The following is a 14,365-nucleotide window of genomic DNA, read 5'->3' on the forward strand; positions in this document are numbered from 1 at the left end:
CATCAGTGATCAAAATACTTAATGTCCAAAAATGACCAAGCAACAAAATAACATCAGCTGAAGCACTGATTTAAACCTGCTAATAACTTGTCTCCAGATTTTTTATCACCTACCAAAGTCGGACTCATCAAACTGGCGCAGTGTAGCTTCGAGGGAGTGACTGAGTCAGAAGCCTTGTCACGCTGTGGGTTCAGAGAAGCTATTGCTTCACTTCACACTTGACAAACCGGTCCTTGTCGGGCCATAGGGCGATATGGTAAGTGCTGCCTTTCCACCAGTAATGAGCTACTTTAGCAAATCTACTCTAAGTGCAGGTTTTCAATGGGATACACACTCACACACATGCTACATACACAGAGTGTTGCCATGATCTCCCTGTCCTTGATCTGGGTCACGCTCTCAGCGGTTGAGAAGGGCTCTCATTAGTGTGTGTGTGTGTGTGTGTGTGTGTGTGTGTGTGTGTGTGTGTGTGTGTGTGTGTGTGAGAGAGAGAGAGAGAGAGAGAGAGAGAGAGAGAGAGAGAGAGAGAGAGAACACTCACCATGTGTGCTAGTTAGCTGTTGCAGCACCAGAATGAGAGCACCAGAAATGTGGCTCCTCTGTTGTGAAATTCATCTGGTATACCGCATTGACAAGCAGCAGGAATGGAAACATCACAAATAATGAATCATAACACAGAGAAAAATGTTGCACAATGATGAATCCTGTGGAAAAATACATGCCTTTCCATTTGTATTGCTTACTCTAACTCTATAGCTTAATGCACTTTGTCCATTACGTCGCCCCACAACTACCACACATGCATCCACAGAGTGTTTTTCTCAGGTAGAAATCACAAAATCATAAAAACGCTCCATAAATTTCTTACATTTAACATTTACTATGTCCCATTAAAAGCAATGAACCACAAAACATGAAGTGCAAACTTCTGGATTTTAATGATCAATAAATGCGTGTGCTATACAGAGCATGAATCTCTTTTTCATTGCTACATCAACAACATAAAACAAGGAGCATAAAAAGCTTACTTACACTGCAGTGACTTGCAGGTAATCTGATATAAACATGACTGTGGTTTTTCCATTAAATTAGAAGATGGACTTGGAGAGTATGAAAGCAGCAAGACACTGACGTACAGTTTGCAGAATTTCGTGGGACTAGTACAAGAACAGAAAGTTCTTGTTTTTGCTGTGTTTTAGCAGTTTTACCAGGTCAAGCTTACACATTAATGCTCTGGGATTTTTTTGTCACTTTTTACTCTCACATACAGAACTCAAATGAAAACTGAAAACTTCAGTCTGTCAGTCCAACACTTCAGCAACTTTCAACTTTTAGGTAACTGAATCTCACTGTAGCACCACCATGAAGTTCATCTTTGTTGGTTTGTCTCAAATATCTCAGTCACATGGATAGATTCCAGTACTAATGACTAATTTAGGATAAATTGCAATCATTTAAAAAATCCCCTGACATTTCCTCTCTCTCCAAAGGCAGGTTCACATTTTGGGTGTTCCATGAAACATCCAAAAACTGGACAGACTGACATCTGTGGATTAGTACTGATAGTCAAGGTGACCAGAGGATAAATTCTGGATTTTCAGTAAATCACATGCTTTGTTTTGTCACTGAATGCTTTTACAGTTTTGTTTTTATTTGCCTCGGCTGCGCTTTGAATTTGTGCTGATTAGCAAACGTTAACAGAGCATCATGCTAAACGAAATGACAAACACTGCAATTGTTTAAAATTAGCATGTTAGCATTTTGGGCCTCACAAGCAGAAGTTACTTCCTGGGCAGTAGCATTTAACTCAAAGCACAGCCTCACAGAGCCACTGCTGTAGATGTGGACTGTGTGGTTTAAACATGGATAGCCTATAGTTGTAACAGTAACACCACCCAGACAAAAAAGCTTGTCAGACATGTCCAGAGCTGTCTGAAACAATTTTTTAGATGACAAATGGTGGGGTTCTGGACATTTAAGTGCCTGTCTACAGCATTAACTGATATGCCAGCAGCCAACAAGCTGTTTTTGTCTTTCTCCTGTCGTCTGTGGGATCATTTGAATAAAGCTGCATTTTAAATCGGCCTTTTACAGTCATTTGCATGCCGCGTTTATATTTCCTTTCAGTGTTATTTGTGAGCATTGTCACCTACCTGAGGCTGAGCAGTATTTATGAGAGTGCAGGATATAGATATACAAATGATGTCAGGTTACAAGAACATCAGGAAAATATGCATCCCTAGGGGAGGATTGTATGAGACATCCATTGCCAACTATACCAAACAATTCCACTCATTAGGTTCAATCTGTCTGAGAGGGTAGAGAACATACTCTCAGCACTCTACACACAGACCTTTTCTCCTTCCTCTCTTTTTGTGAGGCCAGTCATCTATCTCTCCACTCATTCTCTCAAATAAGAAGCACTCCTCTTTATTCACCCAACAGGGAGATCACAGGCCAGAACAGATGAGATGAAGCACACAGCAGTGTTGAGATATGAACCTACAGTCCATAGCAGACAGAGAAGGGGAGAATGACATTGAGCTTACAAGCAGAAATTCTTAGCAAAGTGTGTCACAGTTTTGCGTCAGACCTCACAAACATTTTCATACAATCACATGGTAAATAAAATGATTGTCAAGAGAGAGCATTAACAGAGGTTCACAAAGCCAGAACAAAGCCAAACAAAAAGCCAATCCAGGGTGTCCTTGCTGCCCCGTCCTTGCAGGAGCAGTCAAACCAACTGATTAATGATCCAGGAGTAAGAAACACACACAAAGGCAAGCAGGTACTTTGGGAATCAATTCATCACACTTTATTTTGTGTGACCCCAGCTGATGTAGCGGCCAGAGAGCAGCAAAATACTCTCTCAGCACAAATGCAGCAGTGTAGTACAGAACACGTACACACAGCAGCTTTAGCACACAACGAAGCCCACTGCTAAGATCTCAGAACAATCATTTCTACCTGGGTTTTATTGGAATGTGTGTTGCTGAGGAGAGACTGGGGGGAAGTAAGTGTGTGTGTTCTCTCCTTTGCTTTTCATTACTTTATTTACACGGAATGTAATTGAATCCAGTATAGCAAGAGACTACAGCGCAACAAGGTGAAGGACATGTTGGGGAGCATCCCGTGCTATGTTTAGACGTATTGAGGATGCTTCATCAAGAGGGCAGCGTTGAGGTCACTGGGTCATTTCTCTAAAGGCTTGCAGATGCTGGTTGAACTGGTCAGCGCTTTCTTTGGCTGTAAGAAGTTGCCTTTCACACCACTGAACCAGAGCCTGCTGCAGCATTTTCACACGGACCCCCTGGAACTGTTTGATCTGGAAGAAACACATCAGATAAATGTTACATAAACGTCACCTAACACGATGCTAATGAATAAACCAAATAAACTGAATTTCCCTTCGGGGATGAATAAAGTGATTCTGATTCTGATACTGTGGGAAGTCACTTTGAAAATAGGGATTGTGGATGTTTTACCTCCTGTTTAGCCACTCTACAAATCTCTTGAAACTCCGTCTTTGTTGCTGTCTTCAGTTCTTCCATCTGATGAATATGGAAATCAAGTCATCATCATTATGTACTTCATTATGTCTTCATCAGATTATACTTGCGCCTAATGTCTTCTTGTCACCATCCCTCTTACTGCTCTGTGCTCTACTATTGAATTATGCCAGCAGAATGTTGCTGACACCTGCTGGTTACAAAAAAGTATGTGCATCTGCAGAAGTAATGAGCGCAGATACTCACAGCCTCTTTCTTGACAGGTTTGGCCTTCTCTGCGTTCCTTGTGGCATTCTCGAGCTCCACCAGTTTGCAGGTCCTCCTGAAGAGCATTTCCTTTATTGGACGTACAAATTATAATATACACAGGGTTATTAGTCACATAAACAGTATAAGATGAACATTAAATGATTTTAGAACTAGACAATGCACCTTTTCTGCCTCCTGGTAACGTGACTCCTGGTCCAGGCCTAGTCCAAGAGTGTTCACATTGTTCTCAGCAACACTCGTCATATTTTTCTGCCCACACACAAACACATGTTGTGGGAAAGCAATCCACTGTTTACTGCTGTGTATATTTCTGATAAAAAGGACAATCAGCTTACCTTCATAGAATTGAACACTTCTGAAATTTGCACACAAAGCCTGTGAGAAAAAATAGCCAAACTGTCTGCATTTTTGTCTACAGCTTTGATGTGTTATTGGACTGGGACCAGTTCCATTATTTTCTCACCTTGAAAAAGCCTTTTTGTCAGGATCCTCCCCTGGTTCCACACAGAGATGCAGAGCAGCTGAAAAGTGCCCACAGGCCACTGCTATTTCTGCGAACAAACAGAACATGTAACGTAGTAACACTCACAAATAGTATCAGACACTTCTTGTCTGTGTTTGCAAACTTAAACAAAAGGGCCCTTTGTGAAAGCAGCAGTTTTCTTACTTTGCTCGGTTAGCACCATATCTAGAAATTTCTGCAAGAGAAAAGAAAGTCACACCATGTGTGCGTTGGCGTATGAAAGAAGCAGACAAATAAACAGGTAAAAAAACAAATAGGTGACTGACTCACCTCGGCAGCAGTCTTGGTACAGCCAGTTAGGACGAGGTTATGATCACGTTCAGTTTGAAAGAACTCATCCACATCCTGCAGACACAGTCATTACACCGTTAAAACCCTGCACTCTCAAATAAGACAAAGCTGACAGTACAAGTTTCACACTGCACCTTATGGCCTTCTTTTCTCATCTCTTCGACAGCTTGGCTCAGCCGGTTGAAAATGTTTTTCTTTACTTTCTGCCTGCCTGGAGCCTGGACACAAGAACAGAAAGATTTTATGAATATTGTTTAGCCATATGCAGTACATACTATAATAATATTTAAACATACACACCCCTCATTGGAAAACATGTATAGGCTATGTATATACTAGCATTCAAAAGTCTGGGATCACTTAGAAAAGCATTTTTTTAAATAATGAAGATAGCATTAAAGTAATCAGAAATACACTCTAGACATTGTTAATGTGGTAAATGACTGTTCTAGCTGGAAACAGCAGATTCTTAACGGAATATCCACATAGGGATACAGAGGAACATTTCCAGCAACCATCACTCCTGTGTTCTAATGCTACATTATGTTAGCTAATGGTGATGATTAGAAAACCCTTGTGCAATTACGTTAGCACATGAATAAAAGTGGAAAATATGAAATTTCCTGGGTGACCCCAAAAATCTATTTGTGTTTGAAATGAGTAAATGACAGAGTTAAACTGATTAGTCTTTCATCTCTGTGGATTACATGTCATTGTTATGTCGCTCTGTTTATCATTACAAATATATAGAAACTATATCTGTGGAGCAATAATCTTCTGAAATTCTTTAGTCTGTGATAGACACACATATACTGACTATAAAATATGGTCAGTACATGTGAGTCAGTAACTCTGCAGTGTATGGTTCCAAATATACTGAGGGTCCATATATCTCAAGAAGAACTGTATGGGTCACATGAGTATCTCTCTTCTAAAGCAATGCTGGTAAAAGTTTAACCATTTACTATCTGTCTCTCTCATAAAAAGGTATCGCATTATGCTCTGCTGCAACATAAAATTTGGTAATTTTACTGGAGTTAATTGTAAAGATGAAAGGCGTTTGCTTCCACTTACGTCTGAGCTAGTCAGGAAAACCTCCACGGCTTTATTTTTGTTGAGTATCTTGTGAGTGGCGACCAGCTGGAGGAAAGTTTCCAGAGCTTTAACGTATGGCTGCCACTCTCCTAAACCAAGGACCCCTGCAGGGAAACCATCAACATTTTAATTGTAACACTTCATATGACACGATAGACACTGTGCACCAGAATAAGCATGAAAATGGAAAATTTAATTGGTTGATTTCACTTTTAAATTTTCATTAATTCACTGTATTTCTTGCAGAGGTGTTCAGATGTACTCACCAAGCTGTTTTATAACCTTGGCAGATGTATTCCCATTGGCCTTTGCAGGAAGAGGAGGAAACTTGAAAAAGAAAAAGAGGGAAATCTTATTTTGTTCCATACCGTTTTTCAAAGCAAATGCTTGTCTATTATTTTTTTCCTTAAAAGAGCTCTTCCAATAAATGCTTGGTAGAGATTACTGTATTATGAGAAATTCAGTGCTTAGATGAATTACTATTTGTGCATTTATGTCCTGATCAAACAGCCTATTACAGAATGTGTGCTTGTCATAAAAACAGCCTCACTACAAGCGCTGTCATACTAGGAAATAGCAAGAAAAGCAACATACATCCTGAGAGTGTACTGCTGCATTTTCTTGCAAACAACCACAACGTCCAACGTGACAACAGAGCTTGTACTTAATTTCTCTGCATAGCAGCATGGAAACGGGCTTCCTGATTCCAAAGAAAAGGAGGGCGTAAGGAAGTAAAAGCAGGAAGCATTTAAAAGAAAAAAAACTGCTCTCATCAGAAGTAGCAAATTTTCTAACCAGTGAGTCACTGCAAAATGAATACACTGGTTTGAGATTTTCTTTGTTGCAAAAGAACAGTGAAGGCTCATGTTGTCAGTAAGAGGCAGCTCTTTAATCCTGAGCACACCCACTTCAGCAAAAGTGAAGCTACAGTATGCAGTTAGAAAAAAGGTAAAGCAGGATATACACATTTGCAAAAGAAAAGTTTACACTTCCAAAGAATTTACATTGTGATGGATCAACTTTAATACTGTTGCATTAATCTTCTTTATACAATATTAGCAGAAAAACACACACAGGCTGTGTTTAGAATTCAAATAGGGAAGTTGTGCAGATAAAATAAAGTACTGACTATGACTCCCTGTATGCCAGGTACATCCTCCTGAGAAAACAGGTGCTGCTGCAGCCATTCAAAGTCATCCCAGGTCCGGTCCACATGGTACTCCCCCGTCCCAGACAGCTGAAAGACAACAGGTCATCTCAGAGCTCTGTTTTTCTAAGATTTGATTCATCAGTGTTTAGTAGAATAATTTACATTTAACAGGAGAAGAATTTCCTCACCTTCTGAGACACGATTACAAAAGTAAGCACATCCCCATCTTTCACCACATCTGTAATTTTGATGTTATGACCATGGACGCTCAGAGCAGATGTCACTTCTTTTACCTCTTCCTGCATTGAAAAATGTAACCGTCAATGCGATCAGGACGAGCTGAGATAAGATTCACATTCTTTGCAAAGTAGTTTTAAAGGGAGAAGTTTTCCCTCAGCCTATGCTGTATTCATGGATGTCTGCCTGGAGTAAAACGCTGTCACATGACACTCAGAGGTTTTCAAAAACAGCAACATTTTGTAGGCGTACTTACCATCATTTTAGATCTTGCAAGCTATTGTTTCCAGTCTGTCTTTTATCTGCTTTGTAGAATGTTTAAATCTCTTTTTATCTAGCAAAAAGTGCATAGAGCTTTACAGATCTTTTGTCCGTTGGCTTTAATGCGCTCACACTACAACTGCTGAGGAGGCACAGGATATCCTCTGGGTCAAAGTGCACAATGGTCCCTGAGAGAGACGGAGTAAAACTGCCAAATCTAAAGTGCTGGCGCAGGGAAATAGATGGGTAAATGGTGTTAGTCAGTAACTCTGGACCTTCGACACACCCACATAGGAAAAGCTGCATAACAGTCCAAACTGTTATCTCTGTCAGCGTTACAATCTCCAAACCACTGAATTTACAAGTCATCCCATAAAAGAGACAGAATACACACAAAGGACTGATCAGGAGAATTTCTACATAATGAGCGCAAGATGCAATTAAATGTTTCCACTTTATTACCAATAAAAGAAAATACATTAAAGCGTAACAGTCATATGGGGTGTAGGAAAAAAGATACTGGATATCTAATAGAGGTACACGTCCTCATTTTCATCGAGATCCCCAAAATAAAAGCTGAACTCTGGATCCTCAAAGCTGTAATGTTCGTATTGACCGTCCTCATCTGCCACGCCATGATCAAAGCTCCAGTGGAAGTGTAGCTCATCCACAAAGGGACCATCATCAAAGTCACTGAAGAAGTCTGAGAAACTGAAGGAGAAGCTCATCTCCTGCTCGTCGTCGGGGTCATTATTTAGGAAAGCTTCATGGCCCACACTGTCATACAGCTTCCTTTTGTCCTTGTTGGAGAGCACCGTGTAGGCTGCAGGAGGAGAAAACAAAGGGGAGAAAGCAGAGGAGTTATTACTTCAGGGAATACCCAGATGCAAGTTCAATGGGTGCACAAAACTGAAATGATCTAATAAATCAGCCTTGAATTGAATCCTACAGGCTGCTTATAAAGAAATCACATGTTTTGACAGGGGGAATCATCTTTCTTGTGCATATTAGACATGGAGTCAAAAATTAACTAAAAAGTGTTTACCTTCAGCAATCTCCCTGAAAGTCTTCTCTGCATCGGTGCTCTTATTCTTATCTGGGTGGTACTTCATGGCCAGCTTGCGGAAAGACTTCTTTATCTGGCTGTCGGTTGCTGTTGGCTCCACATTAAGAGTTTCATAGTAATTATTCTGTGAGGCAGCAGGCAGAGGTTCAGACAGGCAGAGCAGCAGGATCATGCAGGTTTGCATCCAGTGAAAAGCACCGAGCGCTGCCATGTTGAGAGTCTCAACACAGAACGAGGAACAAAAACAAACAACAAAAAAACTCTCAAGCAGTTTTACTTGAAGTGCAGCTACCTTGCGCTTTGACAGCTCATCCACATACACGCCCAGCTGTCTGATCTACACGTCAGCTGTGACAGACTTCTGCTAATAACCCGAAGACTCAAGTTTATCTAAGATGCAAATTCTGTCTCTACGTGCAAAAATCGTGATAAAGAGGCATCAAAGCAAACGTCTTGTCGTTCGTAACTCTTATAATTCTTAGCTAATAACAGCGCTGTCACCAGATAAATTCACAAGGCATTATTCGACTTATTTCCTCGTTTAAAAACGCAAACTACACGCACACTTACAAGCCGTTCACTATTTTCACCACTAGAGGACAGAAAACAACATTCGGAGGAAAACAGAGAGGAAGACGGCGTTCTTCTTCGTTGGTAATGAAAGATGCTTGAAGAAATGTGGTAAACAGCACCAGGGCCTTGAGGAATTGCCAAAAATAACACAGGTCTGTTTGTTGTTGTTAGCATAAACATTTGTAGAACTTTTAGTCACTCGGAGAAAGGCGGTTTTGCACGTGAGTCACTCGGTTCGTCTTTGGATTCTACTGCTGGCTTGGCTTTGGTAAGATAACATTAGCATTTAGCCACTTAGCTAGATAACGTTCGCTAGCTATTAGCTATGCAACGAGCACGATGAGCTCGTAGCTCCATTTTAGGCTTCCTTATTGATGTGAAAAAGACATGACTGACTCTGCTTTTATCGACAAACAGCATGTGCACCATCACCTGTTGTTGTTCTGTGTTATTTATAGAGTTATATATGGTGTTTTGTGTGTTTTACCACAACACACGCTGCTTATCCTCTAGCATTAATAACATCAGTGCTACTTATTATTTCCGAGGTTTTTTCACGTGCTAATATTTTAGCCCTAGCTATACCCAGTTTAACTGCACCCTAGACCCCTCTCTGCATTTTGCTATCCGTGTTTGTATTATCTTTGACTTAGAGATCTTATCTTGGGTGTATGTTTTTATCTTTCAGGTCGTTGAACGGCAGATTGCATTACTCTGAGGAACAGAACAATTCATGACTCCTTGTGAATGTTGTGAATGTTTGCCAGGCCACGTCAGACAACAGCTCATACACATGAGTGCTACTTTCTCCTTGAGCTGGGCCCAGCGCCATGCCTGACCGGGACAGTTCCTACCTGTCAGGTGGTGGTGGGAGTGGTGGTAGTCTGGGTGACGAGGGAGGACCTGGGTCTGGTTTGGCAGGGGGGTCAGTGGAGGGCAGAGGAGGTTCAGGAGGCAGTGTTGGAGGGAACGTCTCTGGTTCTGGGGGTATGGGTGGAGGAGGAGCACTCGGAAATGGCAATGGCTGTGGGGGGCAAGGCGCGGGACTGGCATTGGACGGTGTCTGCAGGGACTTCATACGTAACGTTTGCAAGAGAGGGAAGCGCTGCCGCTTTAGACACCCAGACTTTAATGAGGTCCCAGACTTGGGAGTGCAAAAGAACGAGTTCATCTTTTGTCATGACCACCAGAATAAGGAGTGCATGCGCTCCAACTGCCGCTTTGTCCATGGATCTAAAGAGGATGAGGACTATTACAAGAAAACTGGAGAGTTACCCCTCAGACTAAGAGGGAAAGTTGCAGCACGGCTGGGTCTGTCCCCCATGGATCTCCCCCATAGCCGTGGAGAGGTTCCAATCTGCAGAGACTTCCTGAAGGGAGAGTGCCAGAGGGGCAATAAATGTAAATTTCGCCATGTCAAAAAAGACTATGAATATGAACCTTCCAGGGTTGGAGTGGGTGGTGTCATGGGGTCATGTGCTAGTGGAATGGTGAATGCTGGAGGGCTGACAGGTGGTGGAGGAGGAGGCGCCTGTGGAGGAATGCAAGGACTTGTGGGAGGTGGGGGTGGGAGTAACATGATGGGAACAGGCTGCCCCAGCTTAGGTGGTTGCAGAGATCCAGGTATCTCAGGAGTTGGGGGAGTAGGTGGAGGTGGGATAAGTGGCTGTCTGTCGTTAAGTTCTTCAGGACAACGACGATATGACAGGAGCACGTGCTCAGTGTATGACCCCCTGCTTGAGAGTGGGCTGTTTGATGCTGGGTCCCTGGAGGCCTCCATGGACCACACCGCTCTACAGCTGAAGAGGAGGCGACTGGAGGGGCTGCGGCTGGCGGACGGGAGCGGAGGTGGGCACTACGAGTTGGGTGTTCAAGCCACCTTGCCACCTCGTCCTCTGGAGTACAGATTCCTGGAGGAGGAAAATTCCCTGCTGAGGAAGAGAGTGGAAGAGTTGAAGAAGCAGGTCAGAATAAGAAGCACAATATGACTGATTATTGGATAATAAATCATTTACATACTGTGGGCTACAAAGGCATTAATCTATCATCACAGACTACCAATGGCAATTATTATGATCTTTTATAAAAAAATTGATTCAGCATCACATCACAGTCTGAATAAATGTTGACTGTCAACAAACACTCTGTTCAGGCAAATTTTGCTGCTGTTTTGTCTACTCTGTACATCTAAATCAGATTTTTTTTCTTAAACATGGCACTTTCACTGCTGACAGAGGTGAATATAATCACTATCTTGAATACCGAGAAATAAAGCACTATTTCCCAAGTCACAGTTTAACTGAAAGTTGAGAGTTGAAACAAAATGAATCATTTTAATCTTAATACAGGGCCTGCCAGATCAGCTTGTGAACACAGTGCTTCTTTGTGTCCTAAAATACTTCAGGAAAACTTGTTCTTATGATCAGAGTTAAGAAATCTGGCGAAATTACTATTTGCAGACTAATATATATTAAAATCCCTCAACTACACATTAAGACATATTTTGCTATGTAAATTTGATTTAATTTCAACTACATAGTGCTAGAATCGGTGGAAAGTAAGTATTTCCTACTGCCCATAAAAAAAAATGTATGACTACTGATGTTTTTCCAACTTTGCTCATGTAACTTAGCCTTCATAATCATCAGAAACTGATTGAATTGTGACCTCGTACTAAATGTCTGACAGTTTTAGAGGGAAGAAGTAACAGCAAATTTGGTATTCAGCTACATTTGAAATTGACATATCTTGTAACTTTAATAGGTGAGCAGCAATGGTGAAGCCATCTCTTAAGAAACAAGTGAAAATTTATGAATTAATCAAATTTAGAGTTTGATAATTCTTGGTTCCACAGTTTTTATGTAGAAGCTGAAAAAAATTCCGCCTTTCTCATACAGCTGGCAGGCTAGCTAGCAAAGGTCGGCTAGAGATATGATGATAGTAAGGATCTTCATATTCTCATAACTTATTTTACGCATACTTTACAAGTTTCTAAGACATACAATTTACAATAAAATGGATTGTTACCATCTGAAACTTTGTGGTTTAAAAAAAAATTACAGAGAAATTTTAACATTTGTAGCACAAGACTTAATGTGATTGCGTGACAGCATGAGAAATAAATGCATAAAGTTTATATTTTAACATGTAGGAATGTTGAAGTCTGATGGTGTTTGCCTAACCTTGTGTTTGTGACTTCAAGTAGAGCAAACACATACTGGCCAAAAAAGTATCACTTTATGTCACACAGTTAAATTATTCTTTTGTGCTGACTTTTCTTCCAGCATTATTGACCCTACACAAAAGAAATATGTCAGACCTGGGATTTCCCTTCACAGTCACCTAACAAAAAACATCCCCACTGGATGTATTTGGGAACATTTATTGAAGGAAAACGATATTCGGCAACATCACAAGACACAAACATACTAGGAGCATTCCTCACAACATTCTGCATGAAGTTGTACAGTTGCTTGGTAACGTGCAAAAGTGTCTGGTCATGTTTTTTTTCTTAACACAGTGCACGTTTTTTTCTAAGCCATGTTCTATGTACTTCTCAGGTTTCCAATCTCATTGCCACAAATGAGGTTCTCCTGGAGCAGAACGCCCAGTTCCGAAGCCAGGCCAAGGTGATGACGCTCTCTTCCACTCCTGCCCCCACTGAGCAGAGTCTGGCGCCCCCTGTAGGTGCTGTAAGTTCTTACAATCATAGCATCGCCCAGACTCACACCACCCTGAGCAGCGCTGGACTTCAGCCTCGGCCTGTTACCCAGCAAGACCTGGTAGCTCCCACCGGTGCTCCTGCAGCGCCTCCGACTAATGCAGCTCCGCCTACGGCTCCTCCGCCACACCTCAACCCAGAAATAACCCCCTTGTCAGCTGCCCTTGCACAGACCATTGCTCAAGGCATGGCCCCTCCTGTTTCTATGGCACCGGTGGCTGTTTCTGTGGCACCGGTAGCAGTATCCATGACACAGCCTCTGCCTGGCATCACGATGAGTCACGCCACCACCCCGATGGTGTCGTACCCCATTGCGAGTCAAAGCATGAGGATCACGACTCTGCCTCACTGAGAAACTGCCGGACTGTAGTAGCCATGAGTCAGTCTGTAGCATCCTTAATGGGATCTTAGGCTTAGATGTTCTCTTTTTCTGTGTACGAGACTCAGCTGATGACAAAGCAGTGACAGCAACGAGAAATAGACTCTTACATTTCGCCACCAGGGGGCAGAATAGACAGTTATCGCCCCGAAATTCCAACTATGTGTTTGGTGTCAACATTACAAACATGTTTTTCCTGCAGACTGACTGAGCTGTGAACTCTGACAAAGGTCTGTGTACCAAAGGGATCTTTACACCCACAGACACCAAAAATGACAACAAACTGAAAATATGTGAATTCATGCGTAGTGTTTGAACCATTTACACAAGACTGCTGTGAAGACATAACGACGTTCGAAGCAGTTTGTGTTTCTATTTTTGTGGAGTGCTCTGGTGTAAATTAAATTTGGTACTTTGCACATTTAAAAAAAAAAAACAACCACTCAACAATGAATTTTGTGTAAGCTGTGTCTTTCTTCATTCTTCATTTAATGTGCTCTTATAATTACAGCTGCAGATGGGTAGGTCATGCCCAGACAGACACGATTTCAAATAACAAGCCCTCATGTGAGCGTCCTATTGCTCGAGGTGTTTGGGAGGAGCTGCACTGTGTAAACTCCACTGTAATCTCTTTCTACAGAAGCCTCATATCCGTGTGGCTCTTCAAACAACTGGAACATTTGGTGCCGGCTTACAGAGAGCAATAGGAATCAATATGACCATTGCCTGTGCACTCATTCCAGGGCTGTGCCAATAACTAATTGCCATCTGCAAAAGCAATTATTCTCATACCTCTGCATTGTTTTACCTATTCTGTGTACTACATTATTGTCGGTGCACATCTTATTCCAGGTTGTTATAACTTTAAAGGAACAGTCCATCTCGTGATGCAGCTTGTTTAATTGATAATTCATCCAAATGACTTGACTTTATTTGTGTTCTATTCCAAAGATTCGCTACAGCCAAGAGATTATCCATAACTCCTGTTCATTTTCAGTATAGACACAGATATTACACATACCAAGCATACAGCCTGAAGTAATATGAGACAGTTCAAGAAGATCGACTATAATCATGTCAGGCTTGATTAGACTATTAACTGCAAATTAATTTTTTTCATGATTAGTTCAAAGAAGCATTACAATTTCATTACAGGCGTAAAATTCTGTGTATCTGCACATTTTTGACTTCGATCCAGATGAAATCAGCTTTATAAACTGATCAATACACCAGGAAGAAGGAGAATCTAATTTTGGCACCATCAGTCTTTGGCAGGAAACCTGATCCAAG

General features: G+C 41.6%; 3 protein-coding genes across 4 annotated transcripts; 1 reads left to right on the plus strand and 2 right to left on the minus strand.

The window, feature by feature from the left end:
• Positions 1 to 2,414: 2,414 nt before the first annotated feature.
• si:dkey-28n18.9 (sorting nexin-6) lies at positions 2,415 to 7,726 on the minus strand. Its single transcript, XM_022217847.2, has 14 exons — positions 7,332 to 7,726; positions 7,027 to 7,137; positions 6,818 to 6,925; positions 5,955 to 6,015; positions 5,668 to 5,792; positions 4,728 to 4,811; positions 4,573 to 4,647; positions 4,447 to 4,477; positions 4,243 to 4,330; positions 4,115 to 4,154; positions 3,942 to 4,028; positions 3,756 to 3,845; positions 3,486 to 3,551; positions 2,415 to 3,325 (listed from the first exon to the last, which is right to left on the minus strand). The coding sequence occupies exons 1-14, from the start codon at positions 7,335 to 7,337 to the stop codon at positions 3,185 to 3,187; spliced, it is 1,113 nt and encodes a 370-aa protein (XP_022073539.2). The 5' UTR covers positions 7,338 to 7,726; the 3' UTR covers positions 2,415 to 3,184.
• A 50-nt stretch (positions 7,727 to 7,776) lies between these two features.
• Positions 7,777 to 8,962, minus strand: LOC110968048 (dnaJ homolog subfamily B member 9-like). The gene is made up of 2 exons (XM_022217848.2): positions 8,382 to 8,962; positions 7,777 to 8,159 (listed from the first exon to the last, which is right to left on the minus strand). Exons 1-2 carry the CDS (start codon positions 8,611 to 8,613, stop codon positions 7,864 to 7,866), a joined length of 528 nt encoding a protein of 175 aa, XP_022073540.1. The 5' UTR covers positions 8,614 to 8,962; the 3' UTR covers positions 7,777 to 7,863.
• Positions 8,963 to 9,018: 56 nt separating this feature from the next.
• On the plus strand, positions 9,019 to 13,529 carry zc3h10 (zinc finger CCCH-type containing 10). 2 transcript variants are annotated; one of them, XM_022217846.2, is made up of 3 exons: positions 9,019 to 9,127; positions 9,664 to 10,939; positions 12,536 to 13,529. In XM_022217846.2, the coding sequence occupies exons 2-3, from the start codon at positions 9,806 to 9,808 to the stop codon at positions 13,046 to 13,048; spliced, it is 1,647 nt and encodes a 548-aa protein (XP_022073538.1). In that variant the 5' UTR covers positions 9,019 to 9,127; positions 9,664 to 9,805; the 3' UTR covers positions 13,049 to 13,529. The 2 variants fall into 2 exon arrangements, with proteins under 2 accessions (XP_022073538.1, XP_022073536.1); XM_022217844.2 differs by having other exon boundaries at positions 9,051 to 9,243.
• Positions 13,530 to 14,365: the final 836 nt, after the last annotated feature.

This window comes from Acanthochromis polyacanthus, chromosome 5, assembly GCF_021347895.1.
Source record: "Acanthochromis polyacanthus isolate Apoly-LR-REF ecotype Palm Island chromosome 5, KAUST_Apoly_ChrSc, whole genome shotgun sequence".
Lineage (NCBI taxonomy): Eukaryota > Metazoa > Chordata > Actinopteri > Pomacentridae > Acanthochromis > Acanthochromis polyacanthus.

What these genes read in the sequence shown, in the direction of transcription:
- LOC110968048 (XM_022217848.2), bottom strand. Translation starts at nt 8,613, where the DNA reads ATGGCAGCGCTCGGTGCTTTTCACTGGATGCAAACCTGCATGATCCTG. An exon ending in TTTCAGGGAGATTGCTGAAG is followed by an intron (nt 8,160 to 8,381) that starts GTAAACACTTTT and finishes CTCCTCCTGCAG; the next exon opens with CCTACACGGTGCTCTCCAAC.
- si:dkey-28n18.9 (XM_022217847.2), bottom strand. An exon ending in GTACCAAGACTGCTGCCGAG is followed by an intron (nt 4,478 to 4,572) that starts GTGAGTCAGTCA and finishes TTTCTCTTGCAG; the next exon opens with AAATTTCTAGATATGGTGCT. An exon ending in GACAAAAAGGCTTTTTCAAG is followed by an intron (nt 4,155 to 4,242) that starts GTGAGAAAATAA and finishes TTTTTCTCACAG; the next exon opens with GCTTTGTGTGCAAATTTCAG.
- zc3h10 (XM_022217846.2), top strand. Translation starts at nt 9,806, where the DNA reads ATGCCTGACCGGGACAGTTCCTACCTGTCAGGTGGTGGTGGGAGTGGT. An exon ending in TGGAAGAGTTGAAGAAGCAG is followed by an intron (nt 10,940 to 12,535) that starts GTCAGAATAAGA and finishes TGTACTTCTCAG; the next exon opens with GTTTCCAATCTCATTGCCAC.